This window comes from Panthera leo, chromosome A3 (assembly GCF_018350215.1).
Source record: "Panthera leo isolate Ple1 chromosome A3, P.leo_Ple1_pat1.1, whole genome shotgun sequence".
NCBI lineage: Eukaryota > Metazoa > Chordata > Mammalia > Carnivora > Felidae > Panthera > Panthera leo.
The window spans coordinates 103,870,411-103,897,162 of record NC_056681.1 but is presented as its reverse complement, the minus strand read 5'-3'; the positions used below and the strand labels follow the sequence as shown (position 1 = coordinate 103,897,162).

Here is a 26,752-nt window from a genome sequence, read left to right as displayed (position 1 = left end):
ATATTCACTTGTTTGCACCTTGCTTTTTTCATTTAAAACGTATCTTGATGGGGCGTCTGTGTGGCTCAGTCTGTTGAGCATCTGACTTCAGCTCGGGTCATCATCTTGCGTTCATGGGTTTGAGCCCCATGTCGGACTCTGCTGACAGCTCGGAGCCTGGAGCCCACTTTGGATTCTGTGTCTCCCTCTCCCTCTGCCCCTCCCCTGCTCGTGCTCTGTCTCTGTCTCTGAAAAAAAAAAAATGTTGAAAAAAAATGTTTTTTCTAAAACTTATCTTGGCAATTTCCTTATGTTGGCATGTAGAGAGATCTTCCTTTTTCTGTAACAATCTCATTATACGGATGCACTGTCCTTCACTCAATCACTCATCTTTTAGATGCTTGCAATGTTGTGCTGCTGAATTGCTGTTTCGGCCCATGTAATATTATACACATCTCTGGTAGTGCGTTTTGGGAGTGAGGGTGTGCAGGGGAATGGGGTAGACCTCTCACTGAAATGTCTAACTTGTCTCTATTGAGGAATGTTCTTTAATGTCTCTTGATCCACATTTTTCTTTTTTGAATACAGAATTTCTTCAACTTAGGTTTTAATAGTTGGGAACTATTTAAGAGTCACCCAGTTTTCTTGAGTTTATTTTATAGTTTTTAATAATTTGTCAGGTGCTTTGGCCAGTGTGTGTAGTATCTGTGCATGAACCATCCTCACTTGACCTTGCAGTATGTTTTATTTTTCTGCACAGACTGACACAAAATCATTACTAAAACTTGACTGCTATGAGATGCTTAGTGTCAGTATGAGCAGGAAGCTTAATTTTTTTTTATGTTTATTTATTTTTGACAGAGAGAGAGAGAGACAGAGCGTGAGCAGGGGAGGGGCAGAGAGAGAGGGAGACACAGAACGTGAAGCAGGCTCCAGGCTCTGAGCTGTCAGCACAGAGCCCGATGCGGGGCTTGAACTCACGAACTGTGAGATCATGACCTGAGCCGAAGTCGGACGCTCAACCGACTGAGCCACCCAGGTGCCCCAGGAAGCTTAATTTAATGCGAGAATAGATGTGAATTAAGAAAAATTTTTGAGACGGAGAGAGAGAGAGAGACAGAGGCAGGCAGGCAAAGGGAGAAGTTGTGGGGAAGGAGCAAAGGGAGAGGGAGAGACTCTTCAGCAGGCTCCCCACCCAGCGTGGAGCCCGACGCGGGGCTCTGTCTCACATGCTGAGATCATGACCTGCGTCGAGATCAAGAGTTCGGATGCCCCACAACGTCCGAGCCACCCAGGTGCTCCCAAAATTTTAAAATAGATGAATAACAACCATTTTATCAAAAAGTGACTGGAATGGAAATGGGAAGAAAATAGCCAATACTTCTGTTCTAGAATCTTGTCTGTGTGACCCACTTCATGGCATTCCCATAGACTTTACTGTGTGGTCTTTGTAGTTTGAAAGGTCACTTGATCCACATTTTTCTTTTCTTTTCTTTTTTCTTTTCTCTTCTCTTCTCTTCTCTTCTCTTCTCTTCTCTTCTCTTCTCTTCTCTTCTCTTCTCTTCTTCTCCTTCTCCGTCGTCGTCGTCTTCTTCTTCTTCTTCTTCTTCTTCTTCTTCTTCTTCTTCTTCTTTTTGATTACAGAGTTTATAATGAATAAATACTGGAGTTTATTAAAAAAGAGGATCCATAGCTTATGTGATTCTATAACTTACTCCTCACATGTGTAACGAAATCCAAAGGATAAAGTTTCCGGAAGGGTAATTGCTGAGTCAAAAAGTAGGTACACTTGTAGTTTTGATAAATAATGTCTAATTGCTGTACATATAAATCGTACCGATTTATACCTCTCTCCCTGCCTCCCCTAGGCTAGCACATAAGGGCATCTGGTCTCCATAACCTTACCAACACAGGGTGCTACCAGACTGTCCAGATTTGTTCACATCATAGGTAAAAATGGATATTTCAGTGTAGTTAACTTTTATTGCATATGACAGCAGAGAGTTAAAAATATATTTGTGTCATTTGTATTCCTTATTCTGTGGGCCATCTGTTCAAATACTTTGCCTACTTGTTGGTCTGTTTTTAATGAGTTATATAGGAGCCCTTTAATTAGGGAGACTGGCCCTTTGCAATGACGTCAGTAATAAATATCTTGTTGCATTTTGTCCTTTGTCTTTTGACTATTCTTACAGTGTTTTGCCATGCAAAAGTTTTTGTTATTATGTAGTCACGTGTATCAGTTTTCTTTTCTTTTTTTTAAGTTTTTATTTGCCATGCAAAAGTTTTTGTTATTATGTAGTCACGTGTATCAGTTTTCTTTTCTTTTTTTTAAGTTTTTATTCATTTATTTTGAGAGAGCCAGAAAGAGAGTACATGCAAGCTGGGGACGGGCAGAGAGAGAGAGAGAGAGAGGGAGAGAGAGAATCCCGATCAGGCTCCTCACTGTTAGCGTGGACCCCACTGAGGGGCTTGGTCTCACCAATCGTGAAATCATGACCTGAGCCGCAGTCAAGAGTTGTATGCTTAACTGGCTAAGCTACCTAGGCTCTTCCAGTTTGGGGGTTGCTGGAGGTAAGCTGATCTAGAATGGCCTTGGATGAGACAACCACGCTCTTCCTCACATGTCTCTCAGTTTATACCTTGCCTCCAGATGGCAAGCTAGCCCAGGTATGTTCTTAGATTAGCTCAAGCATATTCCCATGGGATTGCACAGGAGCAAGGGAGGAAGAGAAATGGAGTAGCTCTTTTTTAAGACTTTTCTTTCTTTTTTAAAATTTTTCTTTGTTTTTGAGAGACAGAGAGAGACAGAGCACAAGTGCGGGAGGGGCAGAGAGAGAATGAGACACAGAATCCAAAGCAGGCTCCAGACTCTGAGCTCTTAGCACAGAGCCCAACGTGGGGCTCGAACTCACAAACCATGAGATCAGGACCTGAGCTGAAGTCGGACGCTTAACCGACTGAGCCACCCAGGCGCCCCAAGTCTTTGCTTTTCTCAAGTCTACCAATATCTTAATGACCAAAGCAAATCATGTGGCCAAGCCCAGATTCAAGGGGTGAGGAAGTATACTCTGCCTCTTTAGGAGAACTGCAGTGTCAAAGCGCAGGGATCAGAGGAGATCTGGCAAAGGGGCCATTAAAAGAGTCAATCGAACACGTGTATCACCTGTACATAGTTTTATCTGTTTCTTTCAAATTTTAATTTCTCGAATTTCTTTCCTTTGTCAAATTGCATTGGCTAATACTGCCGGAGTAATGTTTAACAACCTCTGAACGGTTTTTTTCAGAGCCCAGATTTTGGATTTATTAGTTATTACTTTTTCTGTCTTCTAACTGATTGCTTTTCTACTTTTCCTTTAATAATTTATTTTTTCTCCTTTCTTTTAGTTTAATTTTTTTTTTTTTCTAACTTCTTTAGTCAGCTGCTCAGCAACTGCTGGTAACACCCTACCCTGATCCCTTCACCAAACCTGTATACTCATCTCGTAGCTACTGTCAGTGTTGACTGATATCAACTCACAGCTGAACTTCCTGGGAATTGTCCTGGACTCATGGGAGTTACTGTCCCAGGAAATGCCTGAGGTTATGCTTTCTGCCCGTGATTGAATGACAGGATGGGACAAGTCCATGGTGCCATTTATACTCCAGCCTGTCCCATCGAATCAGGCTAAGGCTGGACTTCTGCCGAGCCCACAGTTTTGCAAGCTCCCTGTGCTCTGTGTGCTCTGAAGGTCTGTCCTCGCTGATGCCCATGAACCCCACTGCACACCCACACTGCCAGTCGCCAGTGGCTTGCTTCCCCCGCCTGCGTTCCTAAAGATAGTCTAATATTTGCCCAGCAACTCTAGACCCTTTTCACATCCTTCAGCTAGGGAGAATAGGCTTTTCTTGGAGTATTTTTTGTCTCTGCCTGCTGGAAATTCTGGGTTAGAAGATTCTAAAGCATCTTGTGCAGCATAGACAGGAAACAATAAGGAGACTCAGAGAATCCCCTGACATGCCATTCCTCAAGCCCTGAATGCCCTCTAGGTGGCCTGCCTTCTTTGCACCTATCAGAATCTTCCTATGTTTGTTTATTGCGTACGGTTCACGGGTTTTTTCCTTTGTAAGAGGGAGAATCTGGGAGAAAGAATGGGGCTATTTCATGCTGGCAGAACCAGAAGTCCTCCATTATGTAGAATTTCCACCAATAGACATAAATAACCCTAAGCTCATAGATGATAGTAAAATATGACAAAATAATTAGGAAGTGATGAGTTTGAGTCTTTATTGCCTTTATTTATAAATGTAATTTATTGAAGTGTAACTTCATATAAGTTAATTTTTGATAATGGCTGTGTTTAAAAACCAGTTCACAAAAATTCTTTAACATCTAACAGTTGCATCCCATGAACTGATTTAAGCTGGCTTTATTACACCATTGGTTCCACTTAACATACAGATAATATTTGGTCACAATTTTTTGACCAGACCTTTTTTCTGGTAGTGTTTTGCCTTGTTAATGGATTTGCTGCTCTTTTTCTCCACTTTTCTTATAGGATCATTGTATCAATTCTATGCTAGTATCTTTTTATTACTTGTAATTGGATTACTTGAATACAATTGGATGATTGCTGGCCTGACCTTTTCTTTTCTATTCTTTTCTTTTCTTATTTTATTTATTTAATTGTTTTTTAAAATTTACATCCAAATTAGTTAGCATATAGTGCAACAATGATTTCAGGAGTAGATTCCTTAATGCCCCTTACCCATTTAGCCCATGCCCCCTCCCACAACCCCTCCAGCAACCCTCAGTTTGTTCTCCACATTTATGAGTCTCTTCTGTTTTGTCCCCCTCCCTGTTTTTATATTATTTTTGTTTCCCTTCCCTTATGTTCATCTGTTTTGTCTCTTAAAGTCTTCATAGGAGTGAAGTCATATGATTTTTGTCTTTCTCTGACTGACTAATTTCACCTAGCATAATACCCTCCAGTTCCATCCACATAGTTGCAAATGGCAAGATTTCATTCTTTTTGATTGCCAAGTAATACTCCATTGTGTGTGTGTGTGTGTATACCACATTTTCTTTATCCATTCATCCATTGATGGACATTTGGGCTCTTTCCATACTTTGGCTATTGTTGATAGTGCTGCTATAAACATGGGGGTGCATGTGTCCCTGCGAAACAGCACACCTGTATCCCGTGGATAAATGCCTAGTAGTGCAATTGCTGGGTCGTAGGGTAGTTCTTTTTTTAGTTTTTTGAGGAACCTCCATACTGTTTTCCAGAGTGGCTGCACCAGCTTGCATTGCCACCAACAATGCAAAAGAGATCCTCTTTTTCCGCATCCTCACCAACATCTGTTGTTGCCCGAGTTGTTAATGTTAGCCATTCTGACAGGTGTGAGGTGGTATCTCTTTGTGGTTTTAATTTGTATTTCCCTGATGATGAGTGATGCTGAGCATTTTTTCATGTGTCGGTTGGCCATCTGGATGTCTTCTTTGGAGAAGTGTCTATTGATGTCTTTTGCCCATTTCTTCACTGGATTATTTGTTTTTTGGGTGTTGAGTTTGATAAATTCTTTATAGATTTTGGATAGTAACCCTTTATCTGATATGTCATTTGCAGATATCTTCTCCCATTCTGTCAGTTGCCTTTTAGTTTTGCTGATTGTTTCCTTCGCTGTGTAGAAGCTTTTTATTTTGATGAGGTCCCAGTAGTTCATTTTTGCTGCTTTCTTTGCTTTGCTTTTATCTTTTTTTAAAGTTTATTTATTTATTTTGAGAGAGTCAGAGAGAACATGAGTAGGGGAGGGGCAGAGAGAGAGGGAGAGAGGGAGAATCCCAAGCAGGCCCCACATGGTCAGTGTGCAGAGCCCGATGTGGGGCTCAAACCCACAAAACCATGAGATCATGACCTGAGCTGAAATCAAGAGTCAGACGCTTAACCAACCACCCAGGTACCCCTGGCCTGGTTATTCTAAGAGGTTTCAGGGTTGGGGAGCAGGAGAAGTTGGGATGGTGGTTCAGGGTTGTCCCTTTTCATAACATAGAACCTTTTCCCTTCCTTGCTGCCACAGAGATAGACTGCTTCTTTAACACATGGCCTGTCCCTGTGATTCTGCACACCGCCCGGACCCTAAACCTGGCTCAGGGACCAGCGAGCCTTCTTACCTGCTAGCTCATTGCCATCCTTATCTTGCTCTTCCAGATTAAAGCTCCAAGTTAAACATCTCAGTGTGTACGTCTTACATTAGGAAGCGCATTTTTGCCAGTGTGTTTTAAGATTTGCCACCATTTGGCCCTTGTGCTGTGATATCTCTTTCTGTGGTTCTTCTTTCCACCTCCTCCTGCCCAAATCCTGCATCAATTCAGATGCATTAGCAGGTATTACCTCTATGTGAGTATCTGGAGATTTTTTCCTGACTCCTAGTTTCATTGAAAATGGAATTTTTGTTTTCTGTTCTCCTGAGGGAAAATGTTGATTGAATGCAGTAATGTGTATACTGAAATCCTCACTAGTGGTTTTCAGATCAGGTCTGCTAGCTGACTCATAAAAAGAAAAAGAGAAGATTCTTCTGTTGGGGAGTTTCTGTGTCCATCTGGCATTCTGGGGGGTGAGTGTTGGCATTTATTTTACATTCCAGGATGAATGGTGGGTCCCCTTGAATTTTTTGTTACCTGCCAGCTGAATGGATGGGAGAAAGTCAAGATAATCAGATTGGTTCTTGTTTGGTCTGAGGCAATCAACCAGCAGGTATTTAGGAAATGTGAGACACTGTGCCGGTCCAGAGGGCTAGACAGTTCAAGACTTGGACCCTGCACCCATGCAGTTTGTATTTCTTGTTAGGAATGAACTTTATATAGGGATAGTATATGTATTTGGCATGCCTTTTGGGACATACATGGGAACGCTGTCTCCAGGATCTGGTCATGAAACTATAGGAAGAAAATAAGTTTAATGGAGCGTAGTGTGGCCAGCCTTGGGTTGGGTGCTGAGACTGTAAAAATGGATCTAACAGAGTTTAGGGGGGTGGGGTGGTAACTAAGGGTATGAATGGAGGTTAATACTATTGAGCACTTACTATATATATGCAAGCACTGGGAACTGGGATAAGCATTTGAGGTGACAATCCTCTGAGTTATGTGCAATTATCATTCCCATCTTCCAGATGGGAGGATGGAGGTACTAGGAAGCCAGGTCACTTGATGTTGGTCACACAGAACCAAGGGTCAAACCTGAATGAGGTTTCTTCCAGGCTCAGGTTATGCTTTGCATTTAAACATTTTAGATGGAAGAGTGGAATCTCCCCCTCTGTGTCAGTTTAGGTTTGTTGAGAAGAAGCAAATGCCAGGATGGGACTAGATGAGTGGGTGACTTATGGGAGGGGCTGGGGTCTGTGAAAGATAATGTAAGGGAGCTGGAGGAGGTGGAGAGAAGCTTCAGAGTGTGTGCAGGCAGGGATGACACTGTGGAATGAGAGAGAAGGGCACAGTGCAGTTATAAGAAAGTCTCAGTGGGCCAGTGTCAGAGGGGGGTGTCCTGACATAAGTTGCCTGTTGGGCAATAATGGCCTTGATCTAGAACGTTACCCTACTCAATCATAGCTAGGAGCAGGCAAGAGGAAAGTAGCCTGGGGTGAATGCCACTACTACTTCCAAGGTATGGCAGCTGGAGCTTGTTTGGAAACTGCTCCCGACTCTGGGTTCTCTTGAAGGAAACTCTAAGTGACAGTCCTCATGGCCAGTACAGTCCACCCCTTGTACCACACAGGTCACTCTCTTCTCCCTCGCTCTCCCTAGTAGCTGCTCTTGAGTCATTTTGGGTACATGAAAATCTTTTGCACCTGAAGAGGAGATGCTGGAGTCTTGTTTTAAAGTCACCCTGTCAGGAAATCCTTCTGTCTTTCATTCCATTTGTACCCCACTATATTGAATACATGGTCTGTGTTACACACATAGCTGGCCTCCTTTGACCTGCAGTATCACGTAAGAGAGGGAAGAGGTGTAACAAAGCTGTCTGCTCTGTCACATCCCTTGGTCCAAAGGCTCTACTCAGAGTCACCAAGTCAGTGCCTTAACACTCATTTTGTATCTGTTCTTCACAGGTATGATTTAAGTCTGGATGAAACGAGAGCTTTGACATTTCAGAGAGTGCAGTTTGTCATGGGTCTACCTCTGTTAAAACGTGCAATTCAGGAACAGGTATGTTTCATTGTTATTTTGCTTGTGATGTGTATATGAGTGAGACAGAGAGACAGAAAGAGAAAGAAAAATATTTTTATTTTTGTTGTTTACTTCTGTGACATGTGGAAGGACGTTTATTTTGTCCCAGGGAAAACTGTCATTGGTATGGGGAAATGCCTTCTTCAGCCCCTTTTTTCTTTCTTTCTTTAATGTTTTTTAATTTATTTTTGAGAGAGAGAGAGAGAGTGGGAGTGGGAAGGGGCAGAGAGAGAGGGAGACAGCAAATCCGAAGCAGGCTCCATGCTGTCAGCACAGAGCCCAGTGCGGGCATGAATTCACGATCCATGAAATCATGACCTGAGTGGAAGTCAGACATGTAAACAACTGAGCCACCCAGGTGCCCTTTCAGCCCTTTTTTCCTGCCCCACTCCCCCGTAACCTAATTGATCTCCTTCCCTTGGCCCACACATTCACGTCTCTGAAGATCACAGGCTAGGGAATTGGGGACTCAGCAGAAGTAATGACATATTTGTTTGCAAAAGAACTGTAATTTGGGGCATAAATTCAAATATCTGAGAAATGCAATGAACTAATTTGATAGGCTTTTAAAGCAGTTAGACTTGTCCAAAATGTATGAGTCTTGTTTGTCTGAACATTGCCATTCTAAACTCAGTGAAATTATTTTAGTCAATTTAGCCTCATTAAAAAGAAAGAAGGAAATAAAGAATATGTGATTAGAGAACTCCTTCATGAAGTGAACATTAGGAGCTGTATGTTTTAGCCGAGTTTAAATTGATTTCCAGGGGTGCCTGGGTGGCTCAGTTGGTTAAGGATCTGACTTCGGCTCAGGTCGTGATCTCAGGGTTCATGAGTTTGAGCCCCAAGTGGGGCTCTCTACTGGATGTGCAAGATCCCACTTCGGATCCTTGGTCTCCCTCTCTCTCTGCCCCTCCCCCCCCCCCCCCCCCCCCCGCTTGCACTATCTCTCAAAAAAAATATTAAAAAAATTGATTTCCATCCATTTCATTCAACTCCATAGCTTCCTTAAACCTAACACTTTCATTAAACAAAACAAAACAAAACAAAACAAAACTCCTAGTGAGACCCTAGGAAAGGGGCTTGAATGAGGAATAAGCTTCAGGAACCTATCCTGCAGTGAGCCTGGCTCTTTCCTGCCCAGTGCAAGCTGTGGAGGGGAGTCTGAGGACCGAGGGGGTGGAGGTCTTCCCCATTCTGGAGGCCATTGAAGGCTTGTTTCTGTGAAATGTGGATCAGAGCCAGTGGGGGACCTGAGGTGAATAGATCACCACCCTGCCACCCCCTGTGGTTGGCTGTCCTGAGCAAGGACAGACCCAGGATCATCTTGTCAAAAGGTAGAGCTTTGGCACCCCCTGTGGGAGTACTGTAGCCACCTCCGAGGTGACAAGGGCACACTTAGAAGGACAGCATGTGGAAAGAAAATGCCCACATAACAGAGGGAAGCATGCTTGCAAAGCCTGAAAAATCATTTCATACCAAGCAGTTTGGCAAAGTGGATTTTAAGCTAGTAAACTGCCTCTCAGTTGAGCATACGTTCAGAGCTGTGAATATAACCGGCAAAGAAAAAAGACAAAAAGCGAAAGACCCCAACCCTCTTCGATTTCAGCCACTGTATGAGTGAGAGTCTGGTCTCCAGTGCATCTGGCATGGGGCTAGATGGAAGGTGAAATCTTGACACGTGGTCAGTCTCCTCTTAATCAGTCCAATATGTCTATAGCCTCACTCAGTGTCAGTATTCAAGACCGGATGTGACAGTTGATCCCTTAATGAAGGTTACTAATTGCCGCTCATCCTACTGAGTCTGAAGGATTAGCCTGTGTAATCTTGCTCCTGCCGAAGCTGTTGATCCCTGGATCCAATTATCTTGCTGTTTCAGTGGCTCCTTCCGTGGTCTTGGGCAGCCTGGACAACCCTGTCCTGGTTGATTAGGTTTATTCCTCCAGGAGCCACAGGATTGGTCCCAGACAATCCCTCCGGTTCATTTCTGTGACTTACTTCAGCCCATTTGGCGCTTTTCTCTGTGCGAATTCGCAAAAGCCAATGAACCTGAAGGAAATTAAACTAGTCGGTCATCAGCACAGCAGGCTCATCTCTTTGGGTGGATGTCACGAAACTCAGCGGCACATCTATTTTTGAAGGCTCTCAAATTCTGCCCTGTAAACAGCTGGAGGAGCTGTCCACGTCCAGTAATTCTAGAAGGAGTGTTACATGATTCATTCTGCCTCTTAATAAAAATATTGAGTCATGGCTATACTGCCTGTTCAGAGAGCTTTCCAGGTCTTTCCATCCTTCCCTGGCCCCCGTTTCGTGTTGCTGTTAACTTTTGTGGATGATCCGATGAGCTCCAAGGCAGAATGCTGTGTGGAATGTGTAATGATGATGTTCTTGAGGACAAATGAGGAGTGAGTCTCATTCGTTCCAGGTCTCTATGGACAGGCCACCGGCCAAGAATAAGCCATTAAAATGTTTCCACTCTGTGTTTTCCCCTCTGCCATCTGCAGTAGATTTGAGATGTCCTAATAATTTCAAAAGGAAAAAACAATATCCGAGTCTGACTACAGAGTGTGTCTGCACACGCACAGTGTGAACATCGTTGCACCTCGCTGACTTCTCACGTGCCTGTTTCTGGTGATGCCACATTTGTGGCCCTAAGCCAACTGTCCTCTTCTTCCCCTGTGGAAATCCTGGGTGGGGGAAGCCACCGACTCCCTGTATTTCCAGAGTTGGGGAGACAGAGGACCTAGGCGGGAGATCTACTTTATGGGAACACTGAAACTGGGGTCGACTGAGGCTGACGGCCTGCACCAAAATCACCATACCCAATAATGACAGCTCAGACTTACTGAGTACGTATTTAATGCCAGTCACAGCACCAAGAACTTTAAATGGATGATCTCACCTAATATCCACAACATCCATAATGGTGTTTCCAGTTTACAGATGAGTAAATTGAAGACGGGTAATCGGCCCGAGGTTATACATCTACTAAGTTGTATATGTAATGAGTGGAACACAGATTTGAACCCAGCTGGTCTGCTTTTTGAGCCCACTTAAACCTGGCCGTTCTTATCCCTGGCCGCACATTAGAATTGTCTGGGGGAACTTTCCAAACTCCTGCCGTCCAGGCTTTCACTCAATCAATCAGTATTTAAATTTCCCAAGTGGTCCAGTGTGTATCCTGGCTTGAGTACTGCTCTCTTATCCTTCTTTCCCAAGACTCTGCTGTCTACCCCAAATTGTTCCCATTCAGCACTTGGTCTCTGCCAGTCATGTTTCAGGGCTGACTTATAGGAATGCTCTGTCCCAATGTTTCCTTTCCCCAGGAGGAAGACAGTGGGGATCAAGCTGTTCCTGGCTAACAGGAGTGAGGAGTGAGGGCAGATATTTGAATAATGGAGTACCCATTCCATGCCTGCGTTGCCTCCCCCACCCCAACATCTTCTCTCTCATCCCGAGTTCTGCTTGTCCTCATCCCCATGACCCACATGGGTGTTGGGCATGGCAGCGTCATTATTATTTAAACCCGTGGCTCTGGAAGTATGGTCTGAGGACCCGTGGGGGTACCCAAGACCCTTTCAGGTACTACCTGAAAAGTAGATGTCCAACTACGTGTGTGTGACACCAGATTTTCATCATAACCTTCAACCAAAACAACATATGGCAGCAGACTGAGCGCAGAAGCAAATATGAGAGTTTAGCTGTCTTTCGTTAAGCCAGATGCTAAAATAATTTGTAAAAATATAAAACAACGTCATTCTTCTCACTGATTTTTTTGGTTTGGGAGTTCTTTATTTTTTTAATGTTCTCTTTCTTTCTTTCTTTGTAACTTTATTTATTTAGAGATTGAGAGAGAGAAAGAGAGATTGCGCAGGGGAGGGGCAGAGAGAGAGAATCCCAAGCAGACTCCACACCATCAGCATGGAGCCCAATGTGGGGCTTGAACTCATGAACTGTGACATCATGGCCTGAGCCGAAACCAAAAGTCAGGACTTTAACTGACTGAGCCACCCAGGCGCCCCTTTTTAAAGGTTTTTAAAAAAACGTTTATTTGTTTTGAGAGAGACAGAGAGTACGAGCAGGGGAGGGGCAGAGAGAGAGGGAGAGGGAGTCCCAAGCACTAACAGTGTGGAGCTCGACTGGGGGCTCTATCCCATGAACCACGAGATCATGACCTGGGTTGAAGTCAAGAATCAGATGTTCAGCTGACTGAGCCACCCAGGTGTCCCAGTTATGGTGATTTCTCATAAGAATCATGTCAGTTACATGTAATGGGTATAGTATTATTATTTTTAAATGAATAAAAAAATTTTTAACCTCTCAGTTTGCATTACTAGTATGGTATCTTGATAGACATAACCTGCATAAACAAAAGCTCTTTGGAATCCTCAATAATTTTTAAGAATGTAAAGGGGTCCAGAGACCATAAAGTTTGAGAACCACTGATCTAAAACCATCCACTGTCGTCTCAGGAAGTCCACTCTCAGATCAGTTTGAAGGGGAACTGGCAGGAGATTAGTGGCTTTATATTTGTATTTATCATAGTATAATTATTATTTCAGTCAGAATTTTAGTCTAGGTTTAAGACGGTTTTTGTCTTTTTTTTTTTTATTAAAAAAATTTTTTTTAAATGTTTACTTCTGAGACAGAGAGAGACAGAGTGTGAGTGGGGGAGGGGCAGAGAGAGAGGGAGACACAGAATCCGAAGCAGGCTCCAGGCTCCAGCTGTCGGCACAGAGCCCGACGTGGGGCTCGAACTCACAGACCGCGAGATCATGACCTGAGCCGAAGTCGGACGCTCAATAGACTGAGACACCCAGGCGCCCCTGTCTTTGTTTTTAAAGAAATACCAGGTGGGCGATCATATCTAAAATGGAGTAAGACTCTGAGATCAGCTCACCTTAGAAGGTATTTAGGAATGGGAAGAGTGATTGCATTCCTAATTAACCCCCGAGAAAAGGAGTAGCCTTTCCCAGCAAGTTACGCAGAATCCACAGGTGTGTTGTGGAGAAAGAGCTCAGTAGAGAATATTCCGTGAAGGTGAGGATGTCTACTCTGCCACAGGCCCTTTACACCAGCCCATCCTACTCAGGCCTGCCCTGCTGCCCATAGACACCAGTGCCAGCCCTGATAGGTCCTGCAGACCATGACCAAGTACACACCCCTGCCCCCCCACCCCCTTCCCTGTACTGGTTCTTGGCCTGCTTTGAGCTCTTGGCTCTAACACTCTAGCCTTAGCTCTGCCCTTGGCCCTCTGGCTTCTGTTTGTACTGGAACCCAGGCTCTTCCTAGTGGGCTGTGACAGGCTGCCCCTGGCTCTCAGTCTTGTGTGCTGCCTTTGGCAGGAGGCCCTGTCCCAGCTCCAGCTTTACAGACTTGGACCCTGGCCACTTGGCCAGCAGTCTGGCCAGGCCAGCCCTGGCCACAAGGGATGCTGTGGAGGATTTGAGCAGAGATGACAAGACAGAGTGGCCTGTTTACAGAAGTTCCTCTGTGTAGATTGGCATTTAAAGTGAGTTGTCATCTATGATGGCCACAGGAATTATTTGAGAGAAGATGCCAGGAGTGAGTTGGGATCCACCCAGGGACTCCAGAGCAGCCGGAATCCCAGTGTTCTTTATTTATTGCACTGTAGACAATTTGGCACAATGAAAACTTATTTTGGGGCTTAATTATTATTCTTACGGTGAAATATCATGTTAAAATAACAATAGTTATTACTTGCTGTGATTTGCTAAGTCCCTTCTCTGTGGCAGGTGAGGCGATTCACTCATTTTACAAGTATTTATTGAACACCTACTATGAGCCAGGCATTGTTCAAGAGGCAGTGAACAAAGCAGACCAAAATCACTTGTTTTTTTAAAAAAATTTTTTTTTTTAACGTTTATTTATTTTTGGGACAGAGAGAGACAGAGCATGAACGGGGGAAGGGCAGAGAGAGAGGGAGACACAGAATCGGAAGCAGGCTCCAGGCTCTGAGCCATCAGCCCAGAGCCCGACGCGGGGCTCGAACTCACAAACTGCGAAATCGTGACCTGAGCTGAAGTCGGACGCTTAACCGACTGAGCCACCCAGGCTCCCCCAAAATCACTTGTTTTTATGGAGCTTATATTTTAGCCTGGGAGGAGGCAGACAATAAAAGAATCAACAAGTAAATTCATATGTCAGATGGTTGTAGACGCTGCAGATAAAAATCAGACATGGTGAGTAATAAAATGATTGGGAACAATAAAAAAAAAATCAAACATGGTAAACTGGAAAAGAAGCAAAACTGTCTCTCTTCAAGGGCAACATGATCTTTCGTGTTGCAAACATGTAGAAAACTGTTTTACACTAAAATTAACGTAAACTATAAAGAGACTTTGCATTAACATGAAAGTAAGCTCGTGCCTTTTAAGCTAGTCATCAGTATGACACGTTCATCATTACATGCCATCAATGCTGATAAGCTGTGTCATAACATTAATGACAAACACAAAATTTCCAAAGCAGCTAGGAATTTGGTAAGGAAGCATGTGCTGCGAAGAGAAGAGGCATTAAATTTAACGCAAGAATCTGGAAAATCCTAAACTGTCAGAATACCACACTGATGTTGTTGCGAAAGGAGATAAATCTCCTTAGACAGAGCCGTGGGCACGGCACCTTTCATTGTTCCTGACATTGGGCTTTCCTGGAGTAGTCAAGGCCCCTGGGGAGAACAGAAGTACAGTGGTTACGCACGGCCTTTGTCGCAGGATTCTCCCAGCACTCTCCTCAAGCACCCTACCCTACTGTGTGGCTCCCCCAGAGAATCAGCAGAGACTAAGGAGCCAGCAGAGAATAAAAAGAACCAGATGGGGAGGCCATGGTCAGAAGGTTGGATTTTCTTGCAAAAGTAACTGGAGTCATTGGAGGGTTTTCATAATGTTGGGTGGGAGGTAGGGGAAGGGGGAGGCGGGGGCAGCACCGCATGATGCTTATTTTTAAAATAGTATAGTGCCTTGATCAAAGTTTACCAGTTGATTCAGAAAACATATACGGAAATGTGAAAGATCTGTAATCATGAAAGGAGTCCTGAAAGAGGACACCTGTGGAGGACCTTCATTACATATTTCAAGACTTATTATAAAGCTACTCAAGATGATGTTGTATTGGTATAAGGACAGACAAGTAGATTAATGGGACATTATGGAGAATCCTGAAATAAGCCAATACATATATGACGATGGATTTTTTAACAATGTTGCCAGGGCAATTCAAGGGGAAAAGAAAAGCCTTTTCTTTAATGGTGCTGGAACAAGTAGATAAATATGTAGAAAAAAGTTTACCTTGATCCCTATCTCATAGTACACGCAAAAATAATTTGAGACGTATTATACACCTAAACATAAATTCTAAAATTACAAAGTTTGCAAAAGAACAAAGGAGAAATGTCCTTCGGGCCTAGGGTGGGCAGAGGTTTCTTAGAGAGGACCCTCCCCCACCCCAAATGCTAAACATGTCAAAGAAAAAACTGATAAATCGGTCTTTATCAAAATCGAAGACTGTTTTTCATCGAAAGCCATCATTAAGAGAATAAAGGGGCAATCCACAAACTAGGAAAAGATATCTGCAATGGATATATTTGAAAAAATTATGTCCAGATACAAAGGATTTGTACCTATGTTACATAAAGAATTCCTAGCGCTCGATGATAAAAGGACAAAAAACCCAATTTAATTTTTTTAATGTTTATTTATTTTTGAGAGAGAGAGAGAGAGAGAACACATGAGCAGGGGAGGGGCAGAGAGAGAAGGAGACACAGAATCTGAAGTAGACTCCAGGCTCTGAGCTGTCAACACAGAGCCTGGCATGGAGCTCGAACTCATGAACCGTGAGATCATGACCTGAGCTGAAGTCAGATGCTTAACCAGGGAAACCACCCAGGTGCCCCAACTATGTAAATTTTTAGACAGCAGAGATTGGTCTTATTTATGGTCACATTTCCAGGACCTAGTTCAGGATATGACACATATGAGATGTTCAATAAATATTTGTTTAGTGAATCAGTTCTAGTGTTGGGAACTCCTGAGGATAGAATGGTACTGAGAATAGAAGGACATTTTTATGATTTTATTATGGGAACAAAGGAGATATAACCTGATAATTTCAAAATGTTTGCTGTTTTCGGGGCACCTGGGTGGCTTAGTCAGTTAAGTGTCTGACTTTGCCTCAGGTCATGATCTTGAGGTTTGTGAGTTCAAGACACAGCAGGGGAGGGGCAGAGAGAGAAGAAGACAGAGAATCCTAAGCAGGCTCCTCATTGTCGACACAGATTCTGATCCGGGGCTCGAACTCACAAACTGTGAGTTCATGAGCTGAGCTGAAGTCGGATGCTTAGCCAGCTGAGGCACCCAGGCACTCCCAGATAACCCAATTTAAAAAATGGGCAAAGGACTTGAATAGACACTTTATGGAAGTATACAAATGGCCAATAAGCATGTACAGATACGCTTAGGATCCGTAGTCATCTGAGAAATGCATATTTAAACCATACTGTGATGACATTTCATTCCCTCCAGAAGAGCTTAAAAATGGAAAAGCTGCATAGTACCGATGAGGATGTGCCGAAACCAGACGTCTCCTATGTTGTTGATAGCAGTGTGAAATGGTATAACCGTTTTGAAAAACCGTTTGGCAGCTATTTACGATGCTAAACACAAACCTACCCTTTAACCTGGCGATTGCGTTCCTGGGAATTGACAAAAGAAATGGGAACATATGTCTACAAAAAGACTTCTACAAGACTTTTACAGTTTGAATCACCCCAAACTGGAAAGAACACCAATGTTCATCAATAGGAGATTGGACAAACTGTGGCATATTCATAGATGGAAAACTACTGAGTCGTAAGAAAGAACTACTAACACACAGAGATGCCTTATTTGCATGAAAGAAGACAGACACAAAAAAGGTACATCCTGTATGATTCAATTTATGTAAATTAAACAACAGGCAAGGTTAATAGATAATAACATGAGAACAGTGGTTGCCTGTAGGGGTAGGGACTCTGAAAAGGGGTATGAGGGCTCTTTCTGGGGCAGATGGAAACATTCTATAATCTTAATTGGCATGATGGTTATATAGGTAGATAACTGACCAGAACTCATGTGCTCAAGCTCTGGGCATTTCACTATATGTAAATTTTACCTTAATAATAAAAAAATATCATAATGTCTGAAGTTTGGAGCAGAGTAGAAGCAGGGAGGCCAGCTGAGGGGCTTTTTAGGACAGTCCAGGCACAAGATGGTGATGGGAGATGTTAAGAAGTGGCCGGACTTGGGATCTCTTTTCAAGGGAGGGCTGAGGACCAGTTAGCCCAGTAGGCAAGAGTCGCATTGAGAGCAGGCCCCAGATGACTGAATCCCTGAAGCCCATTTATTTTGTTTGTGTATTCTACTCTAGCTCTTTCTCTTTCTAAAACAATTCAAGGCTAATTATAACAAAGGACATGTATTCAACAAGACTGAGAAGACATAACTAAAATAGAAAATTGAAACCAGAAGGTAGAAGCAGCAAATATACCAGTTTGGGCACTGATAATAGAAAACTGATGTCAGGAACCTCTTTCTGTCCGGTACCCTTGTCTGGGCACCTAACTGGGGTTGCAGATGCGTTATAAAGGGGGTGGTGAGGGTCATTTAATATCAGAGAAAAGACAGCTCAAGCAGTGCTGAATCAAGCTGATTTTAGTTGAAGAAGAAAAATATGTCTTTGGAGACTGTCTGGACTTGTAAAACCAAAAATGTACATTTTTGTGGAACTTGATTTACAACAGAATATTGCATCACAAAGGTCTGATACATCAAGTGGTCTACAAAGAAATGGGGAATATTTTAGAGGAAACTACCTTCCTTCCATTTGAGACCATCTATTATGCAGAAATGTAAATAGGTTCCACACTGTCAGCGCAGAGCCCAACATGGGGCTTGAACCCACAAACCGTGAGATCATGACCTGAGTCAAGATCAAGAGTTGGATGCTTAGCCGACAGAGCCACCTGGGTGCCCCACATGTTGATTATTTATTGATCATTATCAGTACAGACAACATTATGTTGTCAGTCAAATGAGAGGGGGGGCCTTGTCTATATTAGACATTCTTTAATTAAGAATAATAAATGAATCAGAAATGAAAGAATGGAAGAAAAGAAAGAGTTTATGTGTGGAAAAGATGTTTAAAATATATGCCAGTGAGGCAGTCCATCAAATTAAGCCTAGTCTTAGTTCTGGAGCTTTTCCTGACGTCTTAAAATAGACCAATCCAAATGAATGCTTAAATCACCATCACAGGATTAATGGCAAACTGCTATTGGCATTGCCCATCAGATCTAATAACAAAGATTGCTGACTCGTGCAGAGACTGGGGAAGGAAAATAATCATCATAAATAATTCAGAATGCACCAAGATGGCTGAGTTTGGGGTTGATTCTTTAGCAAACGTGATTGAATCGATTTCGAACTCGTGAGCACAAACGACCACTTGCACAGCGCTAATGACAAAGGCATGCTCTTGCATCAACAGTATCAATGGAAGGAATGAACTATGAAGAAAGCTGTGAAGAGTCGGAGATTCTGAGGGATTTACTTACTCCTGATGGTTTAGGTTTGGCGAAAATAGAGCAGGCGGGTTAATGTGAGGAAGGGTTTGTTGTAATGATGTAGGGTGGGGTGACTCTCAGAAAGATCACCCGGGTCCTGGGGCTTCTGTAAGCTTAATAGTGAGGGGTGGGCACCAGATGTTCACATGGGGAATGTGAAGATCTTGTCCCTGGCCCGTGCTTTCCCACTTACTAGGTGACCCTGGTTGGACGAGTCTTTTGATCTCCTGAGCCCGGACTTTTCTCTCTGTGATATGAGCTCTGTACTTCCTGTCCTTCTTAGCCTCTTACGGAGAGTTGTGAAGATCCACAGGACAGAGGACACATGGGCCCTTAGAGAAAGTCCGCGAATCCCTGCCACGGTTTTTTGTTGTTTTTTTTTAAATTTCTTATTTGCTGGTAACTAACTCTCCAGTGTGAGCTGAAGCTGGAGCCGTGCAATGGTTCATGCTCGAGCCTGGAGATATTTTAAGACCTAATCAATACAAGATGCATTGGGTTGGAGCCAGTGTGAGAGTCATAAATCTTGACAGTTTTGCTGTTTGATAAAATTAATAATGCTCGAGAGAAACATCGCAGAAAGCTACAAGAGGGGAAAACCTAGTGTATTCTGGGGAAAAAGCGTAAGCCGTTGTGGAAACTGAGAGTCACCCTGGGAAGGTTGGTTACCATCCTGATGCTGGTGGGGCAGTTTTCAGGCACATGTCCACACAGGCGCACACACCACACGTGTATACACACATGTACGCAATAAGCAACAAGCTCCAGCGCTGTTGGTTGGGTCTCAGGAGAGACTGGAGAATTAAGGAAGGCTAGCATTAATTCCAACAATGGATAATTGCAATTTGCACACCCAGGGGCCAACCACCGTCTAAGGAAATGCTGCCTGCTTCTGAATTTTTTTAGAGTTTATTTTTACTTATTTTGAGAGAGAGATAGAGAGCAAGCAAGGGAGGGGCAGAGAGAGAGAGAGGGAGACAGAATCCCAAGCGAGCCCTGGGCTGTCAGCACAGAGCCCCATGTGGGGCTCGAACTCATTACAAACCTCGAGTTCATGATCTGAGCAGAAACCAAGAGTCCAGCGCTTAACCCACTGAGCCACCCAGGTGCCCCGTGAATTTTAAAAATAAAACAGCGACAGGGGTTCTGCCCTGTCTCCTATCTGGCTGGTGAAGTGTGTTCATGGAACTTTGGGATTTGTGGCTGTTGTGTACAGCGAGAGAGAGGAGGGCAGTGAAGGGGGACCGGGACCTCATTGCGTTTTATTTATCAAAGCCCTGAGAAGATCTAGAAAGGAAAGTGAAGAATATTGCTTTCTCTGTGTCCACAGTGTTCCCAAACCTTCCGGATCCTCTGTCTTCAGATCAAGGTTGTCGCGGGGATCCAAGCCAGGCGTCTCCTGTTGGTGGGAACGTCCCTTGGCTCCAAGAGGCCGTGGCGCCCCGCGTTGCTAGGCAGAAGCGTGGGGGGTGTCAGGCTCCTGGGAGCCGCGAGGGACAAACTTGGTCAAGGCAGCACGAGGCCCGAGGGCAGTCTGCCAGGAGCCTGGCCTCCACGCGGGTGCAGTCGACTCTCCTCTGATGTGTCAGAGACCAGACGGCCACATTAAGACATTGCATGAACACATTTATTTCAGTAGGGTCATGGGAAGTATTCTTAATCAAAAATTTGCTTTCATTGTGTTGAATTTTTATTATGAAAGTAACATAACGTTTATTATAAAAAATACTAAATTCAATTAACATGTTAATTTACTTAATTTCAAACCGTAAGGAAACCTTGACGTTGGGTCTGTCACGTTTTCAGGCAGAGAACACAAAGGATTTTGTCAGTTGGAGCCTGGCCATAGGAGAAGTCCTCTCCATGGCGGACATGGCCACAGGAGTAAAGGTGAGAGGCTCTGGGCACCCCACCCTTGGTGAGCTGGTAACCTAGTTTTGAACAGCAAGGGGTACAAAGTGGAACCCTACAGGTATCAGTCTATTCACTGGAATAGACGCAACATGGTACGCCTTACGACCCCTCGCCCTGATTCCTCTCTACCCATTATATTCAACCTTGTATTTGTTTTTTCTTTCGTTTTTGTTTGTTTGTTTAGTTTTACTGCACTGTATCAATCATTTTCACCTGTTATAAAGCTAAATTTTCATAATCATTCGTGATTCTTCACTTAAATATTATCACTAAGATCGATCCGTATTATAGCATGCCACTGCATTCGTATTTGTTTTTTTTTTTTTAATCTTTTTATTTTGAAATAATAATGCTCACAGGAAGGTACAAAAATAGAAGAGAGTTAAATGGACTCTTCACCCAGCTTCCCTCGGTGGTGACATCTTCTTTAGCTTTTAGCACAATGTAAAACCAGGAAATCAACCCTGCTATAGTACTCTACTAGTACAGTATTAGACTACAGACCTTATTCAGATTTCACTAGCTTTTATGTACCCCGTGTGTGTGTGTGTGTGTGTGTGTGTGTGTGTGTGTGTGTAGTTCTATGCAGTTTGGTCCCATATGTGGATTCATGCAACCACCACTGCCCCAATCAAGATCTAGAACTGTTTCATGACCACAAAGAAACATCTAGTGCTACCCGTTTGTGGTTGCACCCAGTCTCCACCCCCTCCCTGTCCTTTGGCTACTACTAATCTATTCTCTGTCTCTCTAGTTTGGCCATTTTGAGAATGATATACAGATGGAAGTTCATCCATTTTTCCTATTCCTTTGCGTGAATATACTACAACACTTGGAATTCTTAGGCTTCTCCATTTTTGCTGGTCAAATGGGCAATAAAATGGCATTGCACTGTGGGCTTGCTTTGCATGTCCCCAGGTCACCAAAGGTGAACAGAATAATGCATGAAGTGTGAGGGTTGTGGCTCCTCATGGTACCCCGAAGTCCCCAGCGGAGGGTCATCTGTGTGGCATATGTATATGCTCTCCTTTCCCTCCCTGGACACCACTGCACCTCAAAATACGTCCCTGCATCCAAAAATTCCGTCCTGATGTCCCCAAAGGGGAGAAATACCTAGAACACGAAGAGAGAATGAACAGAGAGGAAGCCAAGTCAATCGTTGGTGAGTCCAAAATGGCAGTTATTTTTGTTTTGCAGTGTAGACATTTAAAAAATGGGTAGGAACTGTGTTATTTGTATTTTTTGTTTTTTAGATTTTTATGTTTTAAAGTAATCGCTACACCCCACATGGGACTTGAACTCACAACTCCAAGATCAAGAGTCGCGTGTTCTTTGAGCCAGCCTGATGCCCCTAAAAATGGGTAGGAATTAAAAACAAAGAAATTTGTGAGTGCCATCTGTGGTGAAGGCATCCACCATTAGGCCCTTTGGGGGAGAATGGCTTCCCTGTGATTTCAACCAGGCAGGGTCTCTTCCCTCCTGGATGGGTTGGCTGTTTCTTCCAGACGGAAGAAATCCAGCTGAGATACAACGGATGGATTTCCCTCTCAGAAATACTAGGGGACCCTGGTCTAGACTCAAGATCCTTACTTTGTGTTTTTACCGTATTTCTCCCTACCGGCCTTCTTTTCAGCAAGCCTGTGGTGAGGGGTGACCATGCAGAAATCACCATCGATTCCAGCATTCTAGGTGGGGAGCCCTCTCCTTGACAGCTTTAGGGTCTTGCACGGATCCTAGTGCATAGAATTGCACAGGGGATGTTTGAATAACTAAGGGAGAGGCAGCCTGCGGTTTAAGAAACATTTCAACCACTTGCAATGTGTGGACGTTTTTTGGATTCTGGTTCAAACAAACTAAAATAAAAACCCGAAAAACAAAACTATGTGTCAGTGGGGGAAATTTGAACGTTGGATATTTGGTGATATTAAAGAATTATTATTATTATATTTTTAGGTGGGGTAATGGTTTTAGGGTTACATTTTCAGAAGGAGTCCCTTTTACAGGTGTATGGGATATATTTAGGGATGGAATGACAGGATGTAAACTTCAGGATTACCTGGGGTGTAGCATGGGAAAGTGGATCGGGGAAAAGACGCAGCAAAATGGACCACAAGCTGGTCATTGTTGAGTTCATTATACTCTTGTATTTTGGTTAAAATTTTCCAAAACAAAAGGCTTTTAAAAAAGTTTTACTCCTGGGGTGCCTGGGTGGCTCAATTGGTTAAGCGTCCGGCTCTTGATTTCGGCTCAGGTCATGATCTCATGGTTTGTGGGTTTGAGCCCCGCATCAGGCTCTGTGCTGACAGTGCGGAGCCTGCCTGGGGTTCTGCCTCCCTCTTTTTCTGCCCCTCCCTGCCCGTACTCTCTTTTCTCTCGCAAATAAATAGAATGAACACACGCAAAAGTTTGGTTCCTGAGTATCCTAGATGAAAATTTGAATAGATTTAAAGAAACAGGTCTTTAGAAATGCTTCTCTTATCATGCCACTCCTCTGCTTAAAACTCCTTCCCCTTAGGCTTTAGAGAAGCCCTCCTATTTTTAATATGGCCCACGGGCCCTTATGTGGTTTGACCCTACTCACTTCTCCAGACACCTGCTGTATCACTTTGTCCTCCTCCCTAGGAGACCTGACATTCTTTTGTTCCTGTCACCCACCTTTGGACCACTCTTGCTACCACCTAGAATAGATTTTTTTCCCCTCCTTCACCTGCCTGACACCTGCTCCTTCTTCAAGCCCCAGCCCACGTGTCCTCCTCGCAGGGAAGCTCCCTTCAAGCCTGCAGTTTAATTCCCTCTACTTGTGGTCATCTGTCTTCATACCTTTGTACCTTACAGTTTTCTATCACAGCATGTGCCCGCTTTGAACTTACCCATTTATCTGTGTGTCTAATTGCTGTAGGTCTCTTAGCACCACTAGAGGGCAAACTTCTTGAAGAAGCTCATCCCCTGCATTCTTGTTATATATTATCAGGACATGAGAATGAAATGATTACAGAATACATAGCATCAAAACGGTTACCGGAAGGGTTACACATAGAATTATCACATGACTCAGGAAATCCATTCCTAGGTATACACCCGAAAGAATCGAAAGTAGGGACTCCAACAGATACTTGTATGCTGGAGTTCATCACAACATTATTCACAGCAGCTAAAAGGGTGGAAACAAACCAAGTGTCTGTCATCACATGAATGGATAGACAAAATATGGCCCATGCACATGACAGCATATTATTCGGCCATAAAAAGGGATGAACTTCTGGTCCATGTTACAACCTGGATGAACTTGGAAAACATGACGCTGCGTGGAGCCAGACACAACTGGACAAATATTGGATGGTTCCACTCACATGAAGATTCTTTTTTTTTTTAATTTTTTCTTAATGTTTATTTATTTTTGAGACAGAGAGAGACAGAGCATGAACGGGGGAGGGTCAGAGAGAGAGGGAGACACAGAATCTGAAACAGGCTCCAGGCTCTGAGTAGTCAGCACAGAGCCTGACGCGGGGCTTGAACTCACGGACCACGAGATCGTGACCTGAGCCGAAGTCAGATGCTTAACCGACTGAGCCACCCAGGCGCCCCTCACATGAAGATTCTTGAATAGGCAAATTCACAGAGACAGAAAGTAGATCATGGGTTACCAGAGGCCGAAGGAACAGGAAAATGGGGAGTTCATTGGCACAGAGTTTTTGTTTGGGGTGATGAACAGTTATGGAGGTAGATAGTGGCAATGGTTGCACAACAGTGTGAATCTAATTAATACCGCTGAACTGTATACTTAAAAATGGTTAAAATGCAAACTTTATCTTAAATGCATTGTACCACAATAAAAACGAAACATTAAAAATTTAACAAAAGGGGGCGCCTGGGTGGCGCAGTCGGTTAAGCGTCCGACTTCAGCCAGGTCACGATCTCGCGGTCCGTGAGTTCGAGCCCCGCGTCAGGCTCTGGGCTGATGGCTCGGAGCCTGGAGCCTGTTTCCGATTCTGTGTGTCTCCCTCTCTCTCTGCCCCTCCCCCGTTCATGCTCTGTCTCTCTCTGTCCCAAAAATAAATAAAAAACGTTGGGAAAAAAAATTAAAAAAAAAAAAAAAAAAAAAAAAAAAAAAAAAAAATTTAACAAAAGTTACCATTAACCCTGTTTGCCTTCCCACACATCAGTCATTGCAGTGGACTTGTTTTTCTTGTGCTTGGATCTCCCAGACAGCTAGAGGAACATGTAGACTGTGCCCCTGAGCCTAGCACAAAAGGGCCAAGGCTGTCTTTCCTGTGGGCAGTGGAGGGAGATGTGATATGCTGGGAATACAATTCCTGTGAGCCCTGGGCTGGTCAGGGCATCCCCAGATCTCTCAGCCAGCCCAAGGGCAGCTGCTGGCCTCTGCCTGCTTTCCTTTTACACCTTCCCATGAGCTGGCTGTCAACTTGATGTCAAGGACGTGTCAGTGTCAGTTCATCTAAGTCATCTGTGCCCACAGGCCTGGGCCCCTTTTCTCTCTCCCTCCATGTCTGTGCTATCTAAAGGCTGTGGGTGTCCCTGAGCGCTTTGGACAAACATAGTTGGACTAACACAGCCAAGTGTTGGCAGGGTCAAGGCTGGTTCTGAGAGCGACTCACAGCGAGGGGGGTGGGAAAGTGAGAGGCGCCAGGGGAAGACTTCCTTTACTCAGGGCTTTGAATCCCTGCGTTAGCTTCGGAGCCAGCCCAAGGTCTTGTACCAGACACATTGATACAATCTGGAAGGATTCTAGGGCCCAAAGAAATGTGACATGCTGCCTTTTCTTCTTCCCCACGACTGTTCCCCTTCTTCCTTATTTGAACCAGCCCACTATCTGTCTTAGTTTGCTTGGGCTGCCTTCATAAAATATATAGATCGTGTGGCTTAAACCACGGAAATTTATTTTCTCACAGTTCTGGAGGCTGGCAAGATCAAGGTCCAGCTGATTCAATTCCTGGTGAGGACTCTCTCCCTATAGATGGCTGCCTTCTTGCTGTCTTCACATTGGAACTGGGCAGAGAGATGAGAGAGGGAGAGAGAGAGAGAGAGAGAGAGAGAGAGAGAGAAAGAACACTCTCTGGTATCTCTTATAAGGGCATTAATCCCATCATGAAGGCCCCACTGTCATGACCTCATTTAAACTTAATTGGTTCCCAAAGACCCCATATCCTTCTACCATCACATTGAGGATTAAGGCTTCAGCACATGAATTCTGGGGAGAACCTAATGCAGTCCGCATAGCATTATCCTTTCTGGGGTCACCATTGTCTGAAAAAACACCTGCAGTGCCTCATTTGCTCTTGGAACGAAAAGACTCTAAATGCACTTGAAGGTTCTTTAAGAGAACCACTGTTGGAGTACTGTGTAGGAAGGGCCTGGCCTAATCACAGCTGTGGCACTGGCAGACTTCCTGGCCTGCATGACAAACCTGCCTGGTCCGTCGTGGCACGGAGACAGTCAGAATGACGTGGGTTTACCTTCTGTCTCTGGGACCTCTCCGTCACAGTTCTCGGATGCTCCTTCTACATCTAAGTTCATGATGGGTGACCTTGGTTTTCTCTCCTGTGAAGATGGTCCTGCTAATGCCCAGTCATAGGCTGTGTTCAGATTCAAATTGATGATGCCTATGAGGAGCTCCATGCCATGGCTGGCATGTAGCAGGAGCTTGATAAGTGGTGGTGACTGTGCCCCCCCCCCCCCCCCCAAAAAAAAAAGATGTGGTCCAGAGCCCTTCCCGGCAGTCTTCTAGGTAGTGGCTCCGTTGGTGGATTGAGGTGAAGTCGATCTGCGTTCCAGCTCCAGCCCACCAGCTTTCCCTGCCATGGTGGGATTATACTTCTTGCTAGTCATCGTTTGGAAGTTAAGAAGCCCCCTTCTGGAACCCTGTCGGCCTGTCCTGACCGCAGTTCCCAGCCCCCAGGAAGCTCTGGTTGTGGCCTCCAGAGGCTACTGCCAGCCGTCACTGGACAAGTTGTGGTCATGACCTCATGCCCCTGATGTAGCTGTCCTTTTCCTCCTCCAGGTAAGTGAGAAAGGAGAAG

At 44.1% G+C, this 26,752-nt stretch overlaps 1 protein-coding gene across 1 annotated transcript in view; it reads left to right on the top strand.

Moving 5' to 3' along the window:
• The window catches only part of ACOXL (acyl-CoA oxidase like), a 344,180-nt gene that overhangs the window by 22,446 nt on the left and 294,982 nt on the right, over positions 1–26,752 (top strand). Inside the window, exons 2-3 of the mRNA XM_042930333.1 lie at positions 8,068–8,164; positions 20,607–20,690. Of these exons, the coding sequence (XP_042786267.1) occupies positions 8,068–8,164; positions 20,607–20,690 (181 nt within the window). The remainder of the gene's footprint in view (positions 1–8,067; positions 8,165–20,606; positions 20,691–26,752) is intronic.